Source organism: Equus caballus, chromosome 28 (assembly GCF_041296265.1).
Source record: "Equus caballus isolate H_3958 breed thoroughbred chromosome 28, TB-T2T, whole genome shotgun sequence".
Taxonomy (NCBI): Eukaryota; Metazoa; Chordata; class Mammalia; order Perissodactyla; family Equidae; genus Equus; species Equus caballus.
Window position 1 is genome coordinate 9,064,506 of NC_091711.1, and position 15,070 is coordinate 9,079,575.

Here is a 15,070-nt window from a genome sequence, read left to right on the forward strand (position 1 = left end):
TCTATTCTTCTCCCCATTTCAGTGAGCATCCTTATGACCATTAGTTTGTACTCTTTAGCAGGTAGAGTGTTTATCTCTGTTTTAGTTCTTTTTCTGAGAATGTGTCCTGTTCTTTTATTTGGAACATATTCCTTTGTCTCCTCATTTTGCCTGCTTCCTTGTGCTTATTTCTATGTATAGGTAGATCAGCTATATCTCCTAATCTTGAAAATGTGGCCTTATGTAGGAGATGTCTTATAGGGTCCAGCAGCATGCCCCCCTCTCATCACCAGTGCCAAATGCTACATGGTGTCCCCTATTTGGGCTATGTGTGCCTTTCTGTTGAGATGGGGCTGCTATTGCTGTTGGTGTATGGGTAGGCTTGGCCAGCCCCTGAGCTGGCTGGTTGTACAACCCAGCCACATATGGCTGCTATGGGCACATTATTGGGCAAGGCAATCCCTTGGCACAGCTGGCTGCAAGGTCTAATAGCACACAACTATTGCTGTTTTGTAAGTTAGGTCCCCAGTGTGGCTTGTTGCTAGACGCAGGAGCTCACAATTGCTGCAGGTCTCCAGTGCAGCTCCTGCAGAGCATGGCTGTTGTGGGCCCTCTTTTGGGTGGGGCAGGCCTCTGACTAGATCTGGCTATGTTACCCTGCAGTACACACCTGCCTCTGGAGGGCAGATGGGTGTAGCCAACGCCAGGCGTGGCAGCACATAATCCTTTCAGGTGTTGAAAGGTGGGGTAGATCCCCAGTGTGGCTGTTTACAATAGCCAGCAGCACAAGTCTGCTGCAGACTGACATGCCCCACCCTGCTGCAGAGGTCCCACACAGCCTGCCTATACCAGCCCACAAATTCCCTGAGGGCTTCCTGGTGGGTGGGGCCAGCCCTTTGGACAGGCTGCCTGCCCTAGCTGTGCTCAGTTGCCTTGGGTGCTCTAGTGGGTGGGGCTGACCCCTGCACTAACAGGCTAGAGGAAGGAATCCAACTGGCAGCTGTGAGTTCTGTGTCAGCACAACTGCACTAGGTCACAGTAATGGCTGCTGCCTGTGTCTCAGTTTCTAGAGGGTGGGCCCAGCTGCCTCCTGCCTCTCTGGGATGCCTCTGAGCTTAGTAAGTGAGTCTCTTTTATCAATGGACTATGCACTTTCCTATCTGATGTTTTTGTGTTGCTTTCCAGATTGGGTGTATCTGTGTGTGGGCACTTTAAGAGCAGGCTTTTCCTTCTCTGAAGTTCTTTAGTTTTTCTCAGTGTATTCCCCATTGGTCTTCAAAGCCAGCAAAGCCAGGTATTATGGGATCTCATGTAGGTTGTGCTGAATCTAAAGGTTGAGATGCCCACTGTGGAGTTCAGATCCCCTGCTTCTCCGGTAAAAGCTTTGTCCCTTTGAGATGGCTCCTGGCTGTGAAGTACTGAGGCTAGGGTGTGGTTTTTGTCTTCAGCATAGCTGTATCTCTGCCTCTTCCACCCCCATCAGTGCTGTCCCTTTTGTGGGGGTTCTTTTTATCCAGTTTCCAGATCTTTCTCAGAGGAAATTGTTCCACAGGTAGTCATAGATTTCTTGTGTCCATGGAAGGAGGTGAGTGCAGTTCCTGCTACACCGTCATCTTCCAGACTCCTCTGGCAGGTTCTATCTTGAAGGGAAATCTGAGGGATATGCCTCCATTTTGCCACAGTGAATTTAAGATTCGCTTGCTGTAACAGACGCTTCACATGAGTCAAATCATATATGCAGCAGATCTTACAGCTGTTAAGGTTTCACAGAGAAGATGGGGGGAAAGTAATTGTTAAAAAAAAAAAAAAGAGAGAGAGAGTGGGATTTAAAGAGCCTGAGATTAAACTCTCTTCCATGAGGAAAATAATTCCTGGAGGATGAGATGAAAATTCCCGTCGACAGGCAGGCTGAAGCTGTATGATGGGGTTATGGTATAATGGCCAAAGGATCAGTAGCAAAGCTTTCCTGGATCTCTGAGCACTGGGCTCAGTGTACAGTACAACCCAGATCCTAGGGCAAGGATCATATGTCAATATTGAGGGGAGAGAAAGATGCAGTGGTGAGAGAGTGGAAGGGGTTAAACTAGCAAATTAGGAACAGATTCTGTTATGAGGAACATCAGAGCCCATTGTTGGTGTGGACGCTGTGAGTGAACAGGAAATTCTGCTGTGAGTGGCAGGAGTCTGCTGCCACTGAGAGAGTGAGGAAGGATTCATTAAGTGGGAACCTTGGAGTAATCGAAGCTGAAGACATAGGAAAGTTTTCAAATGCAGACCTGGTAGGGCATGATAGGAAACTGTACTTTGGGCAGAAACACATCTGGGAAGTGCTTCAGGGAACTCTGGGATCTTAGACCTAATAATCCTTGATCTAGCTACTCACCACTTTCCCTTTGAAATGCAGTTATAGGCATTCTACTCGGTATTGGTTGAAACTATACCTACTAATGAGAGACTCCACTAGTTTTAAAATCAGAGATTCCAATAAGAACCTGAGCATTTTCAGAAAAATCAGTTAAATAAAAAACAGGCAGCTTATCAAAGTGACCTGATTAAATGGAAATGGTATATTCAGAAACTGTCTGTAAACAAGAGGAGACCACCTCCCTGAGGCCAAGACTGTCCCCATGAAATGATTTGCTTCTAACTTTGAAGGCTTGTGGCCCACTATATGAGTTTCTATATTCAGAAAAAGAAAAAAAAATGATGAGGCTTGGTTTATGGATGGCAATGCTTGGTTAATGGAGGAGACTTGTTTCTGAAAGAATGCCAGCTAACAGAAAACTTGTAAAAGAAAAAAATATGGGATATGTCAGCAAAATGGACAGAGTTATATACAGTGTGGGTAGCATAACCCCTACTGAGATAAGTAGATGACAGCTAGCTAGCTAGAGATAGATAGATAGATAGATAGATAGATAGATAGATAGATAGATAGATTTATATATACATATAATGACTCAGTCAATGACCAGTGGTCTAACCATTTGTTTTGACATGTGGAACCCAGGGAATAAGACTTAAAAATACCAACATTTGGGGGCTGGCCCAGTGGCTTAGTGATTGAGTTCACATGCTCTGCTTTGGTGGCCTGTGGTTCACAGGTTTGGATCCCAGGCATGGACCTACACACTGCTCATCAAGCCATGCTGTGGTGGCATCCCACATACAAAATAGAAGAAGATTGCCACAGATGTTAGCTCAGGGACAATCTTCCTCAAGGAAAAAGAGGAATATTGGCAACAGGTGTTAGCTCAGGGCCAATCTTCCTCAAACATACACACACAAAATACCATCATTTGGATGCTGGGCTTAAGGAAAAACCATGAGCTCTTTATCTGAAAATATGGATTTGTCCTGTCCATGCCCTTCAGTCACATTCAGACGAAGAAAGTACTAGTGATTGAGACAAGATGTATTTATTTGTGTGTGCTTTGGCAGTGTTAGGTCCCTGAGATGAGAGTGCATGGGGCTGTAAGCTAAGTTTCAATAGACACATTTCTAAAAATTGCTCGTTTCTTGGGATTGTCCAGCTTGTAACTAGCCAAAGATGTATTTATGTTTTAGTCAGTAAACAGATCCCAAGGTTACATGGCTCATCACCCTTGGGAGCAATAAATGATAACTAGTTTTTCTGTGGTATGGACACTTTTTTTGGTTTTGACTTTGTGACTGAGCCTTGACAGAGACAAAAAGATAAGACTATCCACAAATACAGACCCAAAGTTATATATCAACAGATCAGGAAATAGCGTCTTCTAGCACAGTAAATACACAATATGAAGGAGCAGGAAATGTAATGTGAAGTGATCCTTTCGATAATTCATAACCACAAAGCAGAGGAATAAATGAAAATGGGCATTTTAAGCAATTATTAGACAAAATAAGGGGGGTGATAGAGTATTAAGAAGTAGTGTTCCAGATTAAAAGAGTGTGTTTCAACTCACATTAAAAGGCAATAAAGGTAGATCACCAGTTGAATTATTTCTAAGAGATGGAGTTGGGGGGTAGAGATGAAAGATGTAACTCAAAGTGTAATTACCTAAGTAATGTTTTAGATAATTTTTATTCCAGTCATTATTTTAAGAGCAGAGATTCAGTTATGTGTCTCCAAGATAGGAACAGTAGAATTCCAGTAATCTGTGACTTGTTATACAAATGTGACTGCTAGAATTTCATTAATAATGTTGATGGGCTGGATCAGCCCTGCTTCTCATGACTGAGGCAGATCTGTTGCTTATAGTGTCCTTCCCCAGGGCGCTGGGCGGGGAGCGGGGAACTCCACAGACACCGTGACTGCAGGTTGGAATGAACAGAGGGAAGAGTTTGGTCGTGCCATATTTGCTGCTCACTATTTGGAGTATTTCTCAAAGCTGTCTCCTCTCATAGGGCAAAGGAAAGATGCAGATGGAGAGAAAGAAAAGAGCTAGCAGCATCAGGCAACCCTATATTGGCATTTAAAGAAGAGTAGAGAACAGGAGAATGTGCTGTTAGCATTCTTACTCTATGTGTCTGTACCCCTTAAGGAAGGATCTTGAGAGGAGACTCCAGCACTGATCTAGTCATCCCAAGTCTATTGCTGTAGACTTGGATAAAGGCTATCCTGTATGGGCAATAATAAATGAACATTGTGGATGTGGCCGATTCCTAATGGGATACTTATAATTTGGGAATAGAAGTGGGAATAATAGGTTATTTAATCGGTGTTGAGTTTTTCTCCTTAGAACCCAGGCAAAAATTTACCTGACCAAACAGCCAGCCAGACTATGAACAGAAATGCAAAACAGATACCATGTTTTGGAATGTATCAAGGTATTGAAATTTATACCAACTTCCTAAATATAATGGAAAAGATCTAAAGTGGCTTACTCTACATAAATGACTACGTGACACTCTACATATGTACTCTGCATAAATGACTACATGACACCCTACATACTTACTCTACATGAATGACTACATGACACTCTACATACGTACTCTGCATAAATGACTACATGACACTCTACATACTCTACATGAATGACTACATGACACTCTACATACGTACTCTGCATAAATGACTACATGACACTCTACATGCGTACTCTACGTGAATGACTACATGACACTCTACATACGTACTCTGCGTGAATGAATACATGACACTCTACATACGTACTCTACGTGAATGACTACATGACACTCTACATACGTACTCTACGTGAATGACTACATGACACTCTACATACGTACTCTACGTGAATGACTACATGACACTCTACATACGTACTCTACGTGAATGACTACATGACACTCTACATACGTACTCTACATAAATGTGCATAAGCAAAATGACATTGCTTTTGTAGATGGCTTCTAAGTCCTATATGAAAAATAGTCTTGATATAACATGGTGCAATGATAATTGGTTTAGGAGCCATGAACCAGAATTTAAAAAAAACTAATTTTTATGAATCAGAGATATAATAAAGAAAAGGCAGTAAAATGGAAGCCCAGGAAGAGTTTCTGTTTCTGGATCCTGGCCAAGAGTGACAGGTGCAGAAGCTTTGTGAACATGGACAATGTAAACTTAAAGGGTTTTGAGACAGTGGGTTTATATGCAACTATTCCATACAAATAGCCAGAACTATTATTAATGCTAGGAATTATGGGAGCAAATGTCCATAGTTAGACAATGGCTGGGGATTCTGGGATCACAGTTTAGGGAAGCACAAAACTAGACTCGCTTTGGGACAGCAGTGACAGGCAAGCCATTATTAGACCTTGTGAGCTGAGATATAACCCAGGTGAGTGGTTCTCAGGCCCATTCTATTTTCCCACTGGTGGGAGTAGACTTACGGACTGATAATGCCTCTGTTGGGAACCGTCTCATTGGATCATGTGTTATTATATTAATAAAATATGTCTGAATCCCTTTTAATGGCTGCAAAAATTTCTACTGCGTGAATGCTGTCTGTATGACCTGCCTGCCTCCTTTTATTGATGTTCCTGTTCTTTCAAACACATTACATGAATGGCAGTGGCTCTTGATCGTCCTGCTCAGAAGGAGATTCCCCATGACTTCAGTTCATTTCCAGCCTTGGGGGACAGTTCTCCCTGTACACCATGTCTCCATGTAAGTCCATAAAGTGTGGATAAAAAAGTCTAGGACTGTTTATTTGAAAGTTTTCTACAAGTGACCAGTGGTTAGGAGAAGAGCACAGGCACAGCTGGTCCTGAGTCTCTCCCGCTTTGCTCGCTGGTCTCCTCCGTCCTTTCCTCCATCTCCTTTTGTTGTGAGTTGCCGCTCTGGCTCTCTCCTCAGCCCAGGGCCTCCTTCTAGGGCTGACTTATCCAGGAGGCACCGCAGGCAAGGGCCTAGGGCCACTACACTTTTAGGGACCCACGAAAATGTTTTAATTTTAATTTCTTTTAAAATCAAAAGAAAAATTAATACAATGATAACATATAACGATGCTTCCAGCCTGGATTATATTCTTCTTCATACCAACAGTTATAAAATATAATTTTTAGTATTTTTTATGGCAGAAGGGGCCTATGAAGGTAAAGCATAGGGACCAGCCCTGCTTGGACTAAGTTGGTGATTTATTTGAGTCTTTGGTGTGAGTTAGGGGCACAGAATTATCCTCCGAGATACACATGAGAAAAAAAAGGGAGAGTGAATAAGACTAATACTTTGAGATCAAGCCCTGCCACAAACACATGTATCTGAGCACTTGTCCAATTATTTTCTTGGAATAATTATAAAACTGGGATGTCACGGTATACAAATGTTGCAGGCATCTGATTTGTTTTACCACAGTCACCTTTCAGAAAATGTTAACAATTCATACTCCTATGACCAGTGGATGAGGGTACCTAGTTCTCCACCTCCTGTTCAATGTGGACTCCTGTTCAATGGGGAATACTATTATTCTTTTTCCTCTATGACCAGTGGATGAGGGTACCTAGTTCTCCACCTCCTGTTCAATGTGGACTCCTGTTCAATGGGGAATACTATTATTCTTTTTCCTCTTTGTGAATCTGACAGAGTACAAACGCCATCTCCATATTTTAACTTTTTTTTTTGGTGAGGAAGATTGGCCCTGAGCTAACATCTGCTGCCAGTCTTCCTCTGTTTTGTATGTAGGATGGCTTGATGAGTGGTCTGTAGGTCTGCACCCAGGATCCAAACCTGCAAACCCGGGCCCGCCGAAGCGGAGTGCTTTAACTCAACCACGAAACCACTGGGCCCACCCCTTAACTTTCTTTTAATGCTAGTGAAGTAGGACTTCTTTTTCTTGTGCTTATTGGCTGTTTCAGTTCTTTCATTGTTTGCCTGTACATTTTCTTTGCCCATTCCTCAGTTAGAGTTTTCATTGTTTTCTCACTGATAAGTGAGAATGTATATATTTAAGAACGATAACCATGCTACATCATATGGGTTGCAATATCTGTTCCCAGTTTCTCACTTGCTTTTATATTTGTCTGTCGTTTTGTTTAGAACCTCTCTGTGGGAGGAAAGATGGCTGTCACTAACCCCAGGCCTAGCTCCTTTATCTCACAAACAAGGAGAGACGATCTGCCTTACTAGCTGCAGCCCAAAACACAGGAAGGACTCCACATGGCTTAGCCTGGGTCCTGCTCTCGTTCTTTACCAAGCACCATACCCAGAGAATGCAGAGAAAGCTCAAGCAAGACTCTGATTGGCCCGATCTAGGATGTGTGGCCGTTCCAGTCTGTGGAGATGGAGGAGCAGGCACTGTGCTTGACAGCCAAACCACGGCTGCACAGAGCTGGCGGGTGGGAAATTGTTCCTGATGCAGAAACCAGAAACAGTGTAATTACCACAGTTAATTACAGCAATGTGCCACAGCAATTGTTCCCAAATTGAGAGCCAGTTGTCTGGAAATCATTTTTTGAATAATCACTTAATCCCCAAATATGTTTGGACAGATACCAGGACAAAAATTCTGACCAAATACCATTTTGAATTTGAAATTTCAGCACTTGAAAATGCTGAATTACAGTTAAACTTATTTCTTTGCTATATACTACAGGAGTTCCCAGAGCCTTTGATAGGCTAAATATGAATTAAGGATCTCTAAACTGTGTATAGAATATGAAGTTTTTCACCCTTATTATCATCAAGCACTTTCTTACATATCTGCTCTGTTTTCAAGAGAATATAGTTTGGTAAAATGCTGCCATATATTAAATTTTTATAAACACTTACAATTATTTTTGGACTTTTTGCTTTATTCCATTGATCTGTTTTGTTAGGTTAGTGGTAAGAAATGGATTATGCTGATGTGATGGTTAATTTTATGTGTCAGTTTCTGGGCTAAAGGATGGTAAAACATTATTTCTGGGTGTGTCCATGAGAATGTGTCCAGAAGATAATTAGCATTTGAATCAGCAGACCGAGTAAGGAAAATCCCCTCCCCAGTGTGAGTAGGCCCCGTTCAATATGTTGAGGGCCCAAATAGAACAAAAAGGTGGAGGAAGGACAAATTCGCTCTCTGTTGAGCTGGGACACCATCTTCTCCTGCCCTTGGCCATCAACGCTCCTGGTTCTCCAGCCTTCAGACTCAGACTGGGACACACACTCTTGGCTCTCGTGGTTCTCAGGCCTTCCGACTTGAACTGAAACTACAACACCAGCTCTCCTGGGCCTCCAGCTTGCAGATGGCAGATCATGAGATTTCTCAGCCTCTGTACTCACGTGAGCCAATCCCACATAATAGATGGATCTCTTTCTATATATCTATATATGTCCTATTGGTTCTGTTTCTCTGGAGCACCCTGACTAATATAAGTGAGATGCTGTTAACCAAGAGACCTGAGAATATCATCCATCTCACTCCTCTGCCTGCCCTTGACACACACTCCCCAGCTGCATGAGAATTATGCAAGGCAAAGTAATACTTTACTGTTAGCAAGGGCTTTGTCCCCAACCCCCCGCTAGAGAACAATAGTGAGCTTGATTAAGCCATGTCCAACTATGGCCTGTGTGCTCTCCCACCCCAGTACCTAACCCTGGATCTCAGGGTTTACCATAGAGTGGAATTGAAAGCCATACCTGCCGCACCAGAGGAAAGAGAAGCAAAGGAATGTAGCAGATGTACATCCCAGGCCTATCCTATGTGAGTAAAGATAAAAGTGTTACAAACTCCAAGAGGAGCTGCACCCAGACATGGAAGAAAAATAGAGAAGAGATCACAGCCTGGGTCATTATGACTTTTTATTTCCTTTGAATACTCCACTCCAAATAACAGGACCCAGTCAGTTCGATGGAATATGACAAACTGAGTTTAGTATATCTGCTACAGGTGGAAGGAGAGGGCTAGAATGAATACGAGGAGCTTGAACTCCTCATAGAGGCCAGTTACTTCATTCTTACTCCAGTAAGATCCTTTTTATTATTACTATCGTAATCTAGTACATTTTCTCATCTCTCGTAGAGAAATCGCTCCTCATTTTTTCTTTTTTCAATTTTATTTTTTTGCTATTCTCACTTCTCCATGAACTCTGGGATCATTTTGTCAAGTTATTAGAAAATCACGTTAATATTTTTCATTGGGATTATTGTAATTGTGGTTGTGTTCGATTTATCATTTAAATTAGTGAAAATTGACACTTCTCGGAGCAGTTTTCCAATTTAGGAAGCTAGCTCCATATTTATTCAATTTATTTGTGTACTGTCATTTATTTCTTAGTTGCTTTCCTCTAAGGACACTTTTTGTGCTCTGCCTCTCAGCTGCTGCTTTTCGTCCACTGTCTTTTTCATTTCTTCCCTAGGCCTTCTGCCCCACGTTCCTTGCTCTTTCTTCTCCTCCCGGTGTGATGATACATTCTTGTATTACAACAAGTTTGTCTAAGTGTATGTATGTATTTGACTCAACAGCTTAACAGTTTTATAATTTATATGTAATAATTAGGACTTAAATAAATTTATCAACTAGTAGGTTATTTAATGTCAAAGAACTTTTGCATAAAATTTCCTTTGTATCTATTTTAATGCTAAATTTGTTATTTATATTCCAATAAAACTATGAACATCAATTGTATTAAACATTTATTACTCTCCTTAAAAAACAGACTATAATGCAGCTTTAGTATTGATGTATTCTGTTGAACTGTTAACATAACTTAAAAGCAAGACAAATAGTATCTTTGTAAATAGAATGATTAAAAACTTTATCCTATTCTAAAACCTTGATACTTTCGATTAAGTCCTTCTTTACTTTTTCTGCTTCTGATTCCTTTATAGAGCTGTAGTAATGCATATTTTGTTGCCCTCCCAGGCTGACAGCCTTCCTATAAGCAGGCTCTGTTCATTGCTGTCCTCTCAAATTCTGTCAATCGGGATGTTGATTTCAGGAATAACCATCACCAAAATCTGGGTTAGATGCCATATTAGGTTTCCTAGGGCTACAAATACCACAAACTGAGCGAGAGAAACTTATTCTCTCACATTTCTCGAGGCCCGAAGTCCAAAAGCAAGGTGTTGGCTGGGCCATGTTCCCACTGAAGCCTCCAGGACATGATGCTTTCTTGCTCTTGCAGCTTCTAATAGCCCATGGCATTCCTTGGCTTGTGGCAGCCTAACTCCCATCTCTGCCTCAGCTTCACATGGTCTTCTGCTCTCTGTGTCTGTCTGTGTCTTCATATAGCATTCCCCTCTCTGTATCTCTTCTCTACTTATAAGGGCCCTGGTCATATTGGATTAGGGCCTATCCTAACAACCTCATCTTAACTTGATTACATCTGCAAGGACTCCATTTCCAAATGTCATTCTGAGGTACAAGAGGTTAGTATTGAACGTATCTTTTGGAGGGACTCAACCTAATCCGTAATAGGTGCCTTGTCTGGGGATGCTGATATCTCTCCTGTGGTAACTTATTTTTCTGCCTCCTATGCAAAGCAGAAACTAGCTGTCTCCACTGTATCTCCAGTCGGATATAGGCACGATCCCTTTCCTCCTTCTTTCTCATACTTGGAGTGTGGATGCGAAGCCATAGATGGAGCAGCCGTCTTGTGACTGAGATAAGAGGCATGAGTGGAAAAGCCACATGCTAAGGATGATGGAGCAGGAAAACAGGAAGAGAAGGAAATATTGACATCTTGTTGCTATGGCACCAGCCCTGAACTCCCCACCTTGGACTTACTATTATTTTAGAAAGATTATACCCCATTGTAGTTGTCACTGTAGATGAGTTTTTGTGCAACGAGTACACCTTCCCTCCCTTCAAAAACAACCTCAAAACAGTGCAACTCAAAATGAAACAGCTATATTAATGGACTGCTTCCTCAGGCCTAACTGCTCATGCAAATCTATGAAGTCAATCATGCTTAGTAGCGATGGAGGATTGGCATATCTGAGCAGCTCAACACAAGCAGATAGCGTCTTTTTTTAAATAACAAATAGTGTATATTTTAGTTCTGTTTTTCTTGTTCTTTCTCTTTTAAGTCAGTGTGATCTTCCACATTTTCACACCTACTAGTAAGGTTGTAAAGTCCAGTCTCGTTGGTGACAGATGTCCTCCTTACTAAAGGACTGTCAGCACCAACCCACCTGTGCACGTGTGATGGTGTTTTGCTTCATCTTTGCCAACTTTAATTTCAGATATCAGTGACCTCAGACACTGCCCAGAGCAGAGTTCCCGTTTGGTTTCTGATCTGGCTGGCTACTTCTCAGTCCTTTCTCTGCCTCACTCAGCTTTCCTAATACTGACTTTGGCCTAAGTTCTTAACCCTTCTTTTAACTGGCAGCTCCATGGAATCCTGGCTAAGCCTTCCTATATTGGGTTAATGAAAATGGTAATCCGCTAGCAAGACTGAGCAAAAAGAAAAAGAGAGAAAACAAAAGTTGCCAATAGCAGGAATAAAACAAAGGACACTAATGGAGGCCCTTGAGAAATTAAAAGAATAGTAAATGAATATAACAACTAACTTTTTGTCAAAAGATTCAACAGTTTCAATGGAATATGCAGGTTCTTTAATGAGTCTACTTCCAAAATCAACATGAGAATAAAGAAAAAAATATGAATTGCCTCATGTCAAAAATTGTGAAAGGTCTGAGACTGTATCCTGCTTGCAAGCTAACAAGCTGGTCAGTCGCAGTTTCAAAGATACTGAAAGAAAATACGAGACTTGGGTGAGAGACAAAGGACAGTATTTTCCTTACAGCAATGGTAATGAGTTAAAGCTTTTAAAAATATTTCTATTTCTTAAATTTTATTTATATTAAAGATATACATATGCATAATTTAAGAAATCAAATAATTCTATAAGGCCTGTAATAAAACAGTTGCCCCTGGAACCACAGCTGACAGGACATGCTTTAGAAGATGCTTTAGGGGCCGGCTCCGTGGCTGAGTGGTTAAGATCGCGCGCTCCGCTGCAGCGGCCCAGGGTTCGGATCCTGGGCGCGGACATGGCACTGCTCGTCAGGCCACGTTGACGCGGCGTCCCACATCCCACAACTAGAAGGACATGCAACTAAGATATACAGCTGTATACAGGGGGGTTTGGGGAGACAAAAGCAGAAAAAAAAAGAAAAAAAGATTGGCAACAGTTGTTAGCCCAGGTGCCAATCTTTGGAAAAAAAAAGAAAAAAAAAAAGAAGATGCTTTAGCATAGAAGCCGCAAGCGGAAAACAGGAAAGAAAAAAATTGAGAACTAAAACATTCAAAGGAAACAGCAAAATAGCTGTTGAAACCACCATTTCCTTTGGATTGAGCAAGTTTAAAGTAATTTTCTTCTTAGAAATGAGGGCTTAACTAAACTAAAAATGTGGAACTAGTTGAATAGTGTAAACATTGATTGTGTAAGTCTCAAGGCTATAAAATTATATTGGCTACATTATCTCTTGGACCATTTATGTCTTGTATTCCTACCTGTAAACATTCAGGTTGTGTTCAGATGCCAAACAAATTTAACTCATGAATGACTGAATCTACAACATTATTCAGTATGATGTAAGCACTTCATTAACACAAGCACTAAGCTATTAATATTTGTTCGTTTCTGCCTGTTTATTGCTTTAGAAAGTACATTTATCCTGTTTGAATTTATAATGATTTTTTAAATTAGGCCATCACAATTATCTTAGGATATTTGATGTACTATAAATGAGGACTAAATATTCAAAATAAAATGTGGAAAAAATTATTTAAATGTAATTTTTTTTAGAAAAATCAAAGGGAAAATTTAGAAATTGGGTTCTTTTATTCTCATATTTAACAAATGTTTAACTGAAATTTGCAACAATGGACTAATTCTTTGAAACAGGAAAGAATAAAACGTGTTGCTTGAAGAGATTTGCATAATTTTTTAACAAAGTTAAGAAGTCATACAAAACAGCATATTTCACTTTACATTTGACATTCAAAGTAAAGAAGGTCATTAAAATATATAAATATCAGGGCTCTTCATCAATTTTCCCAAGGTATCTTATATTCCTGTGACATTTAAATCAGTCTCTTTTTTTCCAGTTGTTTTATTGAGGTCTTATTGGTTTATAACATCATATGATTTAGAGTGCACATTATTGTTTATCAATTTCTATATAGACTGCATCATGCTCACCACCAGAAGTCTAATTTTTATCCATCACCATACATATGTGCCCCTTTATCCCTTTGACCCAAATCGTAGTCCCCTTCCCCTCTGGAAACCACTAATCTATTCTCTTTATCCATGTGTTCGTTTATCATCCACATATGAGTGAAATCATGCAGTATTTGTCTTTCTCTGTCTGGCTTATTTCGCTTAACATCTATGTTGTTGGGATGATTTGGGGATGGGATCTCAAAGTGGGGTGATTTTGTCTTTTTCTGTGGCTGAGCAGTATTCCATTATATGTATTTACCACATCTTCTTTATCCATTCATCCGTAAAAGGACACTGGGGTTGCTTCCATGTCTTGGCTATTGTGAATGATGCTGCAGTGCACATAGGGGTGCATAAATCTCTTTGACTTGTTGATTTCAAGTTCTTTAGATAAATAGCCAGTAGTGGGATAGCTGGATCATATGGTATTTCTGTTTTTAATATTTTGAGAAACCTCCATACTATCTTCCATAGTGGCTGCACCAGTTTGTGTTCCCACCAGCAGTGCACGAGGATTCCCTTTTCTCCACACCCTCTCCAACATTTGTTGTTTTTTGTCTTGGTAATCATAGCCATTCTGACAGGTGTAAGGTGATATCTCATTGTAGTTTTGATTTCCATTTCCCTAATATTTAGTGATGTTGAACATCTCTTCATGTGTCTGTTGGTCACCTGTATATCTTCTTTGGAAAAATGTCTGTTCAGATCCTCTGCCCAGTTTTTGACTGGGTTTGTTTTTTTGTTGTTGAGTTGTATGACTTCTTTATATATATTTTGGAAATTAACCCCTTGTCCGATATATGATTTGCAAATATTCTCTCCCATGATTGGTAAGTTGTCTTTTAATTTTGTTATTGGTTTCCTTTGCCTTGCAGAAGCTTTTTAGTCTGATATAGTCCCATTTGTTAATTTTTTCTTTTGTTTCCCTTGCCTGAGTGGACATGGTATTCGAAAAGATGCTGCTAAGACCAATGTCAAAGAGTGTACTGCCTATATTTTCTTGTAGGAGTTTTATGGTTATAGGTTTAACATTCAAGTCTGTAATCCATTTTGAGTTAATTTTTGTAGATGGTGCAAGATAAGTCTACTTTCATACTTTTTCACGTGGCTGTCCAGTCTCCCCAAAACCACTTAATGAAGAGACTTTCCTTTCGCCATTGTATATTCTTGGCTCCTTTGTCAAAGATTAACTGTCCGTAGATGTGTGGTTTTATTTCTGGGCTTTCAATTCTGTATCATTGATCTGCATGTCTGTTTTTCTGCCAGTACCATGCTGTTTTGATTATTGTAGGTTTGTAGTATATTTTGAAATCAGGGATTGTGATGCTTTGTTCTTTTTTCTCAGGATTTCTTTGGCTATTCAAGACCTTTTGTTGTTCCATATAAATTTTAGAATTCTTTGTTCTGTTTCCGTGAAGAATGTCATTGGGCTGATTGGGATTGCATTGAATCTGTAGATTGCTTTAGTAATATTGACATTTTAACTATGTTT

At 40.5% G+C, this 15,070-nt stretch overlaps 1 protein-coding gene across 8 annotated transcripts in view; it reads left to right on the forward strand.

The window, feature by feature from the left end:
* Window positions 1–905: 905 nt before the first annotated feature.
* GLIPR1 (GLI pathogenesis related 1) overlaps window positions 906–15,070 on the forward strand; it is a 46,380-nt gene continuing 32,215 nt past the window's right edge. For 2 of the 8 annotated variants that reach the window (XR_011433644.1, XR_011433642.1), the window contains exon 1: window positions 949–1,097. Coding sequence is in view for 1 of the 8 variants with exons in the window: in XM_070254187.1 (XP_070110288.1) it covers window positions 1,083–1,097 (15 nt within the window). In the remaining 7 variants the exon portion in view is untranslated. Of the gene's footprint in view, window positions 1,102–15,070 lie in introns of all 8 variants that reach the window. The other 6 variants (XM_070254185.1, XM_005606486.4, XM_070254187.1 and 3 more) reach the window with 6 other exon arrangements.